This window comes from Fukomys damarensis, unplaced genomic scaffold (assembly GCF_012274545.1).
Source record: "Fukomys damarensis isolate Sample0158 unplaced genomic scaffold, DMR_v1.0_HiC HiC_scaffold_16, whole genome shotgun sequence".
Classification (NCBI taxonomy): Eukaryota; Metazoa; Chordata; class Mammalia; order Rodentia; family Bathyergidae; genus Fukomys; species Fukomys damarensis.
Genome location: NW_022900928.1, coordinates 30456491 through 30469417, shown reverse-complemented (window position 1 = coordinate 30469417; position 12927 = coordinate 30456491). Strand labels below are relative to the sequence as shown.

General features: G+C 37.2%; 1 protein-coding gene across 1 annotated transcript in view; it reads left to right on the top strand.

Moving 5' to 3' along the window:
• Gdpd4 (glycerophosphodiester phosphodiesterase domain containing 4) overlaps window positions 1-12927 on the top strand; it is a 101799-nt gene that overhangs the window by 46951 nt on the left and 41921 nt on the right. The window contains exons 8-10 of the mRNA XM_033764239.1: window positions 411-488; window positions 1306-1451; window positions 1822-1904. Of these exons, the coding sequence (XP_033620130.1) occupies window positions 411-488; window positions 1306-1451; window positions 1822-1904 (307 nt within the window). The remainder of the gene's footprint in view (window positions 1-410; window positions 489-1305; window positions 1452-1821; window positions 1905-12927) is intronic.

Here is a 12927-nt window from a genome sequence, read left to right as displayed (position 1 = left end):
GTTAACAAGTTTGTATGTAGTCGCTAGTACTGTCATTTCATATACTGTGGCAACACAGGCATCCCAAGATGACTTAACTCTGCATGATTCTGTACCATTCTCAGTGGGCTTTAGAAGTCATAACATGGTTTTTGAGTTTGTGGGTTATGCCTGTCTCCTAGATTACACAGATCCCATGTTCATCATCATCATCTTCTTCTTTTTTTTTTTTTTGCTATTTGTTAAATAGGGGTGTTTGCTTTATGACTTGCAGGAGGTTACAGGCAAGGGAAAGGCTAGTTCGATATGGTTGGATATGTTTATATATGTGTGTTTCTGTATAGAGGGTAAACTTCAGGAAATATTTCTGGGGAAAGAGCTTAAAGAGGATGATAATAACTTCTTTTTCTTTTTCATTTTCTAAATTTTAGTTAGAATAAGAAGACACAGGATGTCATATTACAACAAAGAAAGACTCAAGAAATGTAATATATTCACGAGGTTAAGAGGTTAGAGCTGGAGACCTAGATTTGAAAATCGTGGAAGCATAGGTGGTAACTTAAAAATGTACAAATGGGTAAAATCCTCAGAATTCTGAAATAGTAAGTGTTGGGAAATGGTCTGGAATACCAGGGATCACGGACAGGCTCTATATATGAATATATGTGTGCACCTGTGCATAGTTGAGAGGGGAGGAGAGAGAGAAGGGAAGAGAGGGAAAAGGCGAAGCAACTTAATATTTATGAGTAACTATTATGAATGGATACTCTTATAAAAACTCTGCAATGCTGATGTTTGCAGCAAGGTAGCCCTATTTTACAGAAGACACTGAAGACCAGAGTGGTTAAGGTTCATGGTCCTCAGTCACACAATTAGGAAATGATAAAGCCTGGCTTCGAACCCAAATTTCTGTCATTTAGTGCCCTTTCTTCTGTCCTTTATGACCCAAATACGTGCGCATTTTGCCATGATCTTTATAAGCTTTAGGACTTTCTCAGAAGTAGCTGCGCTCCTGCTGGGAAGTGGCTCTCCTTCCTTCCCTGCCCATTCTCTGAATTATTCTATTCTCCATCATCTTTCAGTTTAGTTATGTTACCTTAATACTACTGTCTTACATTTGGACGGTCCTATACATTTATATCCAAGTCCCTGAAAGTAAGGAGGGATGTGACAGAAATAGAAAGTAAATCAGCCAGTCTAGAGTCAGTGAACCCCATGAACAGGATATTTACTTAGACTACTCCTTTAAGGTAGTTTGTTGCATGACATGGTTTTCCATCCCTCTTTTCCTTTTCTTCCACTTTCTTCTCCTTCCAACTGTTTTAGCTCTACAATTGGCTGTTGGATTGCCCTTTTTTTTTATTCTCATATGTCTCTACGCAATGCCACTGGGGATTTATTCTCCTTGCATTCAAGAGAAGGAAGAGTTGGGGCCTAAGCCAGTCTTCTTTGCACACAGAGGTTCACCCATGGTAGGTCTGAGCATGATGAATCTGACCGAGCACAGGTATGTATGGGGCAGGTATGTGGGTGAGAGAAAAAAGCCTCAGTAACATGGGAGCCTCTGGAAAGAACATGGTCTTGTCTTGATATGACAAGAATCAGGAGTTAATTGTAGGAGTTGACCTTAAATCTATGTCACCTGACTCTCAGTCTGTTTCTTTCTACTGCACCCAATGTCAGATCAGAAAGAGGAGAATACAGGTAGCCTCTCTGAGAGAACTAAAGGAGCTGAGCCCTGCTTCCCAAAGCCCTTTCATTGCTAGATTCCATCCTTATTCTAAAATGGATTTTGGAAGGACAGACTGAGGCATATAGGTCTGATCTGCTTTTCTCCCTCAGGCAGGGCCAGAGAATACCATGATGGCCTTCGAGAAAGCTGTTGAAGAAGGAGCCTCTGGGCTGGAGACTGATGTACATATAAGGTAGGAAAGTAAGAACTGGGGTGGAGGGTAGGAGGAAGAAAACCAGCATGGGCCAAAATATAGAGAGGGCGAGCTACTCCTGTGTTCATGCGGCACATGAGTCTGTGGAGCATCTCCCTTACCAGCCAAGCCTCTTTCCCTCTACAGAGTCAACCATGGATTCACATGCCAGACATACTGTGTGGTTTCCACACATAATTCAGATTTGTCCCCATTGCAAACCATACTTACAGTTTAGTCCTTCTTATTGCCTTAGTGATTTATTTAACACAGATTCTCTAGATACCTATTACATTCTAGGCTTTCTGCTGAATGCTTAGAAGATGCAGTTGAGTAAGATACAGTCTTGTCAAAAGAGATGTTTCTAGCTAGTGAAGGATTTGTGGTATGTTTACAGATAATATAACCAAGAATAAGGCCATTTGTCATAAGAGCCTTCCAGAGAAGAGTAAGTAGAGTGCAGAGGAAACTCAGTAGGGGGAAAGGCCATTCCCTATTCTGTGAATGATCTGAGGTGTGTTTGGGTTGAGCCTTGAAGGGAAAATATTATTTTAGATGGGAAAGAAAAGCATTCTATGCAGGAACATATGTTTATTAAGTCATTTTAATTAGAAATAGCAAGTTTATAGATCATTGAGTTTTGAGGATGGAAGATGGCCATGCGAGGAAATGGTATGATTACAAGGTTGACAGGCTAGATTATGAGACTGCTAAATAGGTAATAGGCAACCATGATAGATTTTAGAGGTCATATTACCTCACTGGGTTAAGATGTGTTTCAGAAAGAATTATTAGGGAGTTGTGTAGCATAATGTAGCAGTGGGCCAAAGAAAAACACAAGGGAAGACTTGGATCAGAGTCAGGGTAGGGACAAAAGGAATGCCTTACTGTAGAATTTATGTACCTTGGTAGCTCAGGAAATAGAAAAACTTGGTTTCTAGCATGACTCTGCATGTGTGTATGTATGTACGTGTTATCTGTGCACATAATGTGTACAATGTTCTATCACAGTCATTCTGTGAGGCAAACAGAAAAGAATTGAGCATTCTCTTTCACTGAGGAGGAAACTATGGTGTTGTACCCAGATTCAGAGAAAAGAATTGTATTGCTTAGGTCATAAGTCTAGAATGGGCATGATAAAGTCAGGGTTAGCACTGATTTTCTGACCCAGACATTGGAATTCTTTACATTACTTAACAGTGACAACTTTTCTACACAGAATATTTTGAATTGAGTTTGAAACTGGTTATTACTGGTTATTCTACCATAAGTCCTAGGATCATTCATGAAAGTACCTGGTAGTCATGGGCATAATGTAGTAAAGGCACTGAGCTAATAAACTTCTGGGAAATTGTCCTTCTCTATTCTCTTATTTTTGTGACTTCAAGTGTGACATAGGTGATCCTTCCAATTCCTTCATTTCTCTGCTTGTTGACATCTTCATTTCCTCTACCTACCTCTGCTGCATTCATGGTTATGCCCAAAGCTTTATTACTGCCTCAAAATTGCTTATCAGTTAGGGTTCAATCAGAACATGAAATGTGCATCAGCACGTGAAATATGAACATGAATAAGGTAATATCAGGAACTGCTAAGAAGTAAAATATTGTTAGCTACTAAAAGAGATGAAAGAGGACTGTAAGACTGGAAAATTATTCATCAGCCACACCAAAATCTAGAAACTCTTAATTTGAAAAGGTAATCATCAATACATGTTGGAATTACGTGAAAAGAATTTTAAAGCAGCTGTCATAAAATGGCTTCAACAGTATCTAGAATATGTAAAGATCTTCTTCAACTCAATAACAGAAGGACAATCCAATTTAAAATGATCAAGGGATCTGGTCAGGTATTTCTCAAAAAATGATATGGAAATAACCAACCTTGAAAAAATGCTCCACATCACTAATTAATCAAGAAATATAGCAAAATCACAATAAGATACCACTTTAAAAAGGACACAATTTAAAAATGGAAAATAACAAGTGTAGGTGAGGCTGTGGGGAAATTAGGAACCTTATACTGTACATTGTTGGTAGTGATGTAAAATTTTGCAGCTATTGTGAAAAAGTTTGATACCTCATCAAAAAGCTTAACATAGAATTACTGTATGAAGTAATTCTACCCCTTGGTATAGTCAGAAGAATTGAAAACACAGACAGAAACAGATACTTCTATGCCAGTGTTATGAACAATTTGGGTTATAACCAGAGCTTTTAACTTATGACCAAAGTCTTGAGTTCTAACCTGAATGGTGGTCACTTGTGTTTCCGGATGGTCTTAGATACAGATTGAACGCTTTAAGAGTTCTGGAAGGAACATTACAACATCCTTCCCCATGTGGGATTAATTGAGAAATCCTGGGCCAATCCCTCTCTAAAAATACTGAGATTTTCCTGTTCAAAGGAGACTTTGAAGACTGTGTAGAGAAGCCTGAGCCTTCAGTTGACCAACCTGAGTTGGCCTTCAGGAATAAATAGAGTTTGTGAGTCAAGGGTCTACTGTAATAGACCCAAATAGAGATTTCTCAAAGGAAGACATACAAGTGAAAAAATGTTTAAAAAATTGTTGAGAGTCATTAATATTAGGGAAATGTAAATCAAAACCACAGTGAGCTATTACCCTACTCCAGTAAAGATGAATGTTGTCAAAAAGACAAAAGATAAAAAGTGCTGGTAAGGATATGGAGAAAAGAGAACTCTTCTAAAGTGGTAGTAATGTAAATTAGTACAGCTGCTATATAAAGTGGGATAAAGACTCCTAAAAAATTTAAAATAGGGTAATTGAAAGTACATGCCCTGAGGTTGATCCCCAACATTGTAAAACAAGATGATATAGAGCTGGTAGTGTAGCTCATTGGTAGAGTGTGTGTGTTTAGTATGTTCAAGGCTCTGTGTTTAACTCCCAGCACTAATAAAAATAAAACAGAACTACCATATGATCCAGCAATAGCATTACTGGGCATATATCCAGAGGAAATAAATTGGTGTGGTGAAGAGATAGCTGCTCTCCTATGTTATCGCAGCACTATTCACCATACAGTGCTTGCTTTGGCAGCATGTGTACTAAAATTGCAATGACACAATAGCCAAAAAAATGGAAACAACTGGTCTCCGGTTTTGCAAGAAGAGGCTTGATGTGCATGGTCACAGGGGCGGCACGTAGAGAATTTTGGTCTCGATCCAGTTGAGCTGCCTGCCTGCCTGCCTGCCTGTGATCACCGGCGGCGTGCGCGCGAGCTCCCGGCCTGCGTGGGAGCTCCCGGCCTGCGCGACAACAGACCCAGGAAGGAAGGTAGCCGCGCGGGCGCCCTTGAAACACCCACACGACACCCCCCCCGTTCTCAAAACTCCTGATCGGGCCAGTCCTTAGACCAACTCTGCAGAGGCATAGGTTCCCATGAAGGGTAGTTTTCTGAGCTCCGAACTTTGATCATCTTTAAAGAAAGGGCAGGGGAAACCTGTAATAGAACGGAGTGGAGTTCAACCCTGAGGGTAAGGAAACTAAAGTTAGGCTTTGTAGATTGTGTTCAGTCTCAGTCGTGAGGAACAGCCATTGGCTAGCTATAACCAGGGGATTGGGTTCCGCATATGACTGTGCATGTGGTATAATATGAGATCAGAGATAGCCTGAAAGAGGACCTTCAAATTCTTTTTCTTTCCCTCTCTCTTGTCTCTTTTTTCCTCTTTCCACCCTAAAATTTCTTTCTTTTTTCTGTCCTGTCTCTCCAACTCAGTCTCTTGCTCCACCATAGTGTCCCTCATCTCCCTTTTTATTCCAGTTCCTGAAGAACTCAGACTTCTTTTTTTATTTTTTGTTTTTAGGACGGGTTTCTCTTTATGTTCTTTTCTCCAGTCATTTTACCTCACTCATGGCTCTGTACCTTCAAGGGAAGGCAAGCGCCTGTTACTGTTAAGGGGATATATTCCTGTCCTTATTCCTGCACTCTCTCTATCCCCCCTGAACTTAATAGCTTTGTAAAGATAGTAAGGTAATTCTACAACCTCTGGATTCACTTCAAACCTGCTCTAATTCTTTCACTTATCTAATCCTCTTGTTCTAAGTCGAACCCCCCATCCTAAATGGTAAAGATGCCATATTGAAAAGAATATTCACTGCAAACATACTATGAGCTGCTTCTTGAAATTAATCTAATTCACATGAGTTAAAGGTGATACATTAATGACTACCATAAGTGGTCAGTTGGCAAGCTGTGCCTGATCCTATTGGGCTGCTGAATGTATCAATTGGGACAAAGAGTGGTGATTGATTTAAAGAGTTGTTTTCTCTGATATTATGAAAACGAGAATGTCTATGAGTCATAAGATACTCAAAAGCTAAAACGCAACTATATTAGGAAGATTTAAGTAATACCCAGAAATTAAAGAAGGACAACCCAACAATAAAAATAAAAATGAGAAAACACTTAAGCAAGACACAAAAACAAATATCCAGTTCACCAATAGCAAATAGTAGGACAAATGAGGATGAAAAGTCTGATAGTGAACCAACAGGACTCCCTGGACCCATAGCACAGGAGGTAACAAAATTGATCAATCAGGCTCTAGAAAAATTCAAATCAGAAATAATTTCCCAGCTAGCCAGAGAGATGATGAGCAAAATAGAAGTCATGATTCGAGACTCTAGAGCAGAAACTGAGAAAAAAATAGATGAGCTCAAGACTGTGATAGAAGCCATGAAGACTCAGCATAAGAAAGACATGGAAACAATGAATGCCCAACAGAGGAAAGAAATGGAATCCATAAAACAGATTCAAACAGATATCCAGGAGATTAAAAACTCTATTGAAAGTGTACGAAACAGAATAAAAGATTGCGAAGATAGAATTTCAGATATAGAAGATAGGATAGCAGTCAGTGACCGTGAAAAAAGAGGTCTATTAAAAACAGTAAGGGATCATGAGAAATCAATCCAACAACTCCTAGACGATACAAAGAAAAATAACATAAGACTGATAGGAATTCATGAAAAAACAGGAGAAAACACAAATGATATAAAAAAGCTCTTCACAGAATTAATGACAGAAAACTTCCCAAACAGAAGGGAAGAATTAGACATACAGATAAGTGAGGCATATAGAACCCCAACTAGCCACGATCAAAAAAAATCTACACCTAGACATATAATAATCAAGATTCCAGAAATCCAACAGAAAAACAAAATACTACAAGCAGTAAGAGAAAAGAAACAAATCACATGCAAAGGGAAGCCCATTAGAATCACAGCAGACTTTTCAACACAAACCCTTAGGTCAAGGAGAGCCTGGAGTGAGGTATTCCAAGTCCTAAAAGAAAAGAATCTCCAACCTAGACTTTTGTATCCTGCAAAACTCTCTTTCAAAATAGATGGGGAAATAAAATACTTCCACGACAAAGAGCACCTGAGAAATTTCATGAACACCAAACCAGCACTGCAAGGAATTCTAAACAATATCCTAGAAAAGGACAACGAAATTCACAATAACATGAGGCCCAACAGACCAAATCAAATAGGCAAGGCAAGAAACTAAAAGGAGATGGGAGAAAAAGTAAAAAGAGTCAACAAATGGACAAAAACATGACAAGAATAAGTCAAAATATATCAGTTGTAACCATCAATGTTAATGGCCTCAATTCACCAATCAAGAGAAACAGATTGGCAGAATGGATTAAGAAGCAAAATCCAACAATATGTTGTATACAAGAAACACACCTAGTGCAAAAGGAAGTCCATAGACTGAAAGTGAAAGGATGGAAAACAATTCTCCATGCGTCAGGAGTCCAGAAAAAAGCAGGGGTAGCAATCTTATTCTCAGATAAAGTAAATTTCAAACCAAAACTCATTAAGAGAGACAAAGAAGGACACTACATCCTTGTAAAGGGAACAATTCAAGAGGAAGAGCTGACAATCATAAACATATATGCACCAAATATAAATGCCCCCAACTATATAAAACAAATATTAAGTAACATGAAAAACCAAATAAGCACTAATACAATTGTAGTGGGGGATTTAAATACCCCACTATCACAAATTGACAGATCTACTAGGCAGAAAATCAACAATGAAATAATAGAACTGAACCAAGCTTTGGAACACATGGACTTAATAGATGTTTATAGAGTATTCCACCCCCAAAAACCAGAATATACATTCTTTTCGGCTGCACATGGATCATTCTCCAAAATAGACCACATACTGGCTCACAAAACAGGTCTAAATAAATGCAAAAAAATTGAAGTCATCCCCTGTTTATTATCAGATCATAGTGCAATCAAACTAGACATCAATAGCACAAGAAACTATAGAAACTTCACAAGCACATGGAAACTGAACAACACTCTCCTAAACAATCAATGGATTACAGAGGAAATTAAAGAAGAAATTAGACAGTTTTTACAAATAAATGAGAATGCCAATACAACATACAGGAATCTTTGGGACACAATGAAAGCAGTTCTACGTGGAAAATTCATAACATTGAATGCCCACACTAGGAAAACAGAGCGGGCTCAAATAAACAACTTAACGATGAAACTTAGACTCCTAGAAAAACAAGAGCAAGAAAAACCCAAAGCTCGAACAAGAGAGGAAATTATAAAGATCCGAGCAGAAATCAATGCAATTGAAATTAAGAAAACGATACAAAAAATAAATGAAACAAAGAGCTGGTTTTTTGAAAGAATAAATAAAATTGACAAACCCTTAGCTAATCTTATCAAAAAAAGGAAAGAAAAGGCTCAGATCCATGCAATTAGGAATGAAAAAGGCGAAGTCACAACAGATCCGAAAGAAATCCAGAGGATCATGAACACCTACTTTGAGAACCTGTACTCTAATAAAATGGAAAACACAGAAGAAATGGACAGATTTCTAGATACTTATGAATTACCAAAGTTGAACGAAGAAGATAAAAACATTTTAAACACCCCAATCACAATCAGTGAAATTGAAAATGTAATTAAAAACTTACCAACAAAGAAAAGCCCAGGCCCTGATGGATTCACTGCTGAATTTTACAAGACATTTAGAGAAGAACTACTACCATTACTCTTCAAACTTTTCAATGAAATTGAAAGAGAAGCTATACTTCCAAATTCATTCCTGGAAGCAAGTATCACTCTGATTCCCAAACCAGAGAAAGATACAACCAAAAAGGAGAACTACAGACCAATCTCCTTAATGAATATAGATGCAAAAATCCTTAATAAGATACTAGCAAACAGAATACAGAGGATTATTAAGAAGATCATCCATCATGACCAAGTCGGATTTATTCCAGAGATGCAAGGGTGGTTCAACATACGAAAGTCAGTGAATGTAATACATTATATTAACAAAGTCAAGGACAAAAACCATATGATCCTCTCAATAGATGCAGAAAAAGCATTTGATAAAATTCAACACCCATTCATGATAAAAACCCTGCAAAAAATTGGAATAGATGGTCTATACCTCAATTTAATAAAGGCTATTTATGAAAAACCATCAGCCAACATCATATTGAATGGCCAAAAACTGAAAACCTTCATGTTAAAATCAGGAACAAGACAAGGATGCCCACTATCGCCACTTCTCTTCAATATAGTTCTGGAAACATTAGCCACAGCAATTAGACAAGAGAAAGAAATTAAAGCAATAAAGATAGGAAAGGAAGAAGTTAAACTATCATTATTTGCTGATGATATGATACTCTACATTGAAGATCCAAAAAACTCCACCAAAAAACTTCTAGACTTAATTGACAGATTCAGTAAAGTATCTGGATACAAGGTGAATACCCAAAAATCAATAGCCTTTCTATACACAAATAACAGACAGACAGAAAGAGAAATAAGGGAAAAAATTCCTTTTACAATAGCATCCAAAAAAATGAAGTATCTAGGAATCAATCTAACAAAAGAAACAAAAGATCTCTACACTGAAAACTACAGCACTCTGAAAAAAGAAATCGAAGAGGATATAAAAAAATGGAAAGATATCCCCTGCTCCTGGGTAGGAAGAATCAACATAGTGAAAATGGCCATACTACCGAAACTGCTATATACATTCAATGCAATGCCAATTGAAATTCCAACACTATATTTCACAGAACTAGAAAAAAGAATCCAAAAATTCATTTGGAACCACAAGAGACCTAGAATAGCAAAAGCCATTATAGGCAACAGTCACATGGCACCAGGTGTAACAATTCCCAATTTGAAACTATACTACAAAGCCACTGTGATAAAATCAGCATGGTACTGGCAAAGAAATAGGCCTGAGGATCAATGGAACAGACTGGAAGACACAAAAACAAATGCAGATGTACTCAGCTACCTCATCTTCGACAAAGGAGCTCACCATCCTCAGTGGAGGAAAGATAGCCTCTTTAATAAATGGTGTTGGAAAAACTGGATATCAACCTGTCACAGATTAAAATTAGACCCTTATCTTTCGCCATGCACTAAATTAAAATCCAAATGGATTAAAGATCTAAATATTAAAACAGAAACATTAAACTTGCTGGAAAGTAAGTTAGGCAGAACTCTGGAAGACATTGGTATAGGAAAAGACTTTATGAACAAATCCTCAGTAGCACGGGAACTAGCAGAAAGAATCAACAACTGGGATCTCATCTTACTAAAAAGCTTCTGTACTTCAAAAGAAACCATTAGCAGAACTAAGAGACAATCTACAATGTGGGAAAAAATTTTTACCAGCTGTACCTCAGACAAAGGACTATTATCAAGGATATATAAAGAACTCAAAACAATCAGTCCCCCCAAATATAAAGACCCGATCCAAAAATGGGCATCCGAAATGAACAGACATTTCTCATACAAAGAAGTGAAAGCAGCAAGAAAATATATGAAAAAATGTTCCACATCACTGGTCATTCGAGAGATGCAGATGAAAACAACACTGAGATTCCACCTCACCCCACAAAGAATGGCTGCTATCAAGAAATCACACAATAACAAATGTTGGCGGGGTTGTGGGGAGAAAGGAACCCTCCTCCATTGTTGGTGGGAGTGCAGACTAGTGCAACCACTATGGAAATCAATATGGAGATACCTCAAAGAGCTTGGACTGGAGGTTCCATTTGACCCAGCCATCCCTCTGTTGGGTATCTTTCCAAGAGAACTAAAAGAATCATATCACAGAGAAGTATGTGCACCCATGTTTATAGCGGCACAGTTTGTAATAGCTAAATCTTGGAAACAACCTATTTGCCCATCCGTTGGAAACTGGATAAAGAAGTTGTGGTTTTTCTATAAAATGGAATATTACTCAGCCATAAAGAGCGAGAGAATAGATTCATTCATAGGAAAATGGATACATATTGAAGATATACTCCTAAGTGAAATAAATAAGTCCCACATGTGTAAATACCAAATAGTTTCCCTGGTGTGAATATTCTGCAACAATGCATAAGATTCTAATAAGATTACTGACATTTAGAAATGGGAGGAAAGGAGCTAAAGGTGTAGGGAAGGTGTGATACGTAGGGGAAGAACAAAAAGGGAAAAGAAAAAAATGTGAGAGAATGAAAAGATGAAAATAAAGTGTTTGTAGATGGGGAGGGGAGGAGGGGGTGAAGGGAGGGCAGAGGTAAGGGGAAAAAATGAGAATCAAGACTTGCCATGTAAAGGTACATGATCTCAACAATGAATGTAACTGTACTGTATCCCTAAATGTACCAATAAACTCAATAAAAAAAAATGGAAACAACTAAGTATCCATTAATTGATTAATGAATAAAGAAATGTGCGTATACATAGTGGAATACTACTTAGCTGTAAAAAGAGAAGTTCTTATCTCTTTATTAGTCTGTATCTGTACATGTGATAAAATTAACACAGAACTAAACACACAAATAGGTACATAGAAAACTAATAAAATCTGAACAAGTTCAATGATATTGATTAATGCCAATTTCCTTATTATAACATTATAGTAGTCATGGATTGAATTTAAAACCTGACTTCTAAATACTTTTATTTTTAAATTTGATTTAATTTTTAAATTTTTAATTTAATTTGATCCTGTCATTTGTGACATGGATAGAAATGGAGATCATTATATTAAGATAAGCCAGACTCAGAAAAACAAGTGCCATAGGATCTCACTCATTTTTTAAATCTAAAAAAAAGATCTTAAGGAAATTGAGAGTAGAATGGTACTCACCAGTGCTAGGGAGAGAGAAAGAGGGAAAAGTTGATCAATGGGTTCTAAGTTATGTTAGGGTTCTAAGTTGTGTTATATTAGTCACAGAATGGTGCCTATAGATCATGATAATATTTGATATATTTCAAAAATCTACAGGAAAAGATTTTTAATGTTTTAGTATAAAGAAGTAATAGTTTGAGGAAGCAGATATATTTAACCTAATTTGAGTATTATACAATATATCCATGTATTGAAGAATCATTGGTTCCCTATTAATATGTACAATTTTTGGTTTTTATATTAAACATTAATATAAAAATTTCATAAGAACACTAAATGCTATCCAACAAATTGGATCAAACATTTTGCTGTTGGAAATGTAAAATGGTATGATCATTTAGGTTAAATTTGGCAGTTTCTTACAAAACTGAGTATGTGTTACAGTGTTGTTAGTTACCTTTCCATAGTGAGAAAACTGTCTGAGATAAATCATCTTAAAAGGGGAAAAGCTTTATTTTGGCTTAAAGTTTCAGAGATTTACCTTTTGGCAGAGTGTGTGGTGGAGCAAACTGCATGGTAGAGTAAAGTTGTTCACCTCATGTTGTCTGGAAGAAGAGGAGGAGGAGAGAGAAGGAGAGGATGAGGGGGGTGAGAGGCCCCCAGTGACTCAACTTCCTCCCACTAGCTCTCACTTCTTTTTTTTTTTCCGCTTTAATTGAGTTTATTGGTACATTTTAGGGATACAGTACAGTTACATTCATTGTTGGGATCTTGTACCTCTACATGACAAGTCTTGATTCTCATTTTTTCCCCTTACCCCTGCCCTCCCTTCACCCCCTCCTCCCCTCCCCATCTACAAACACTTTATTTT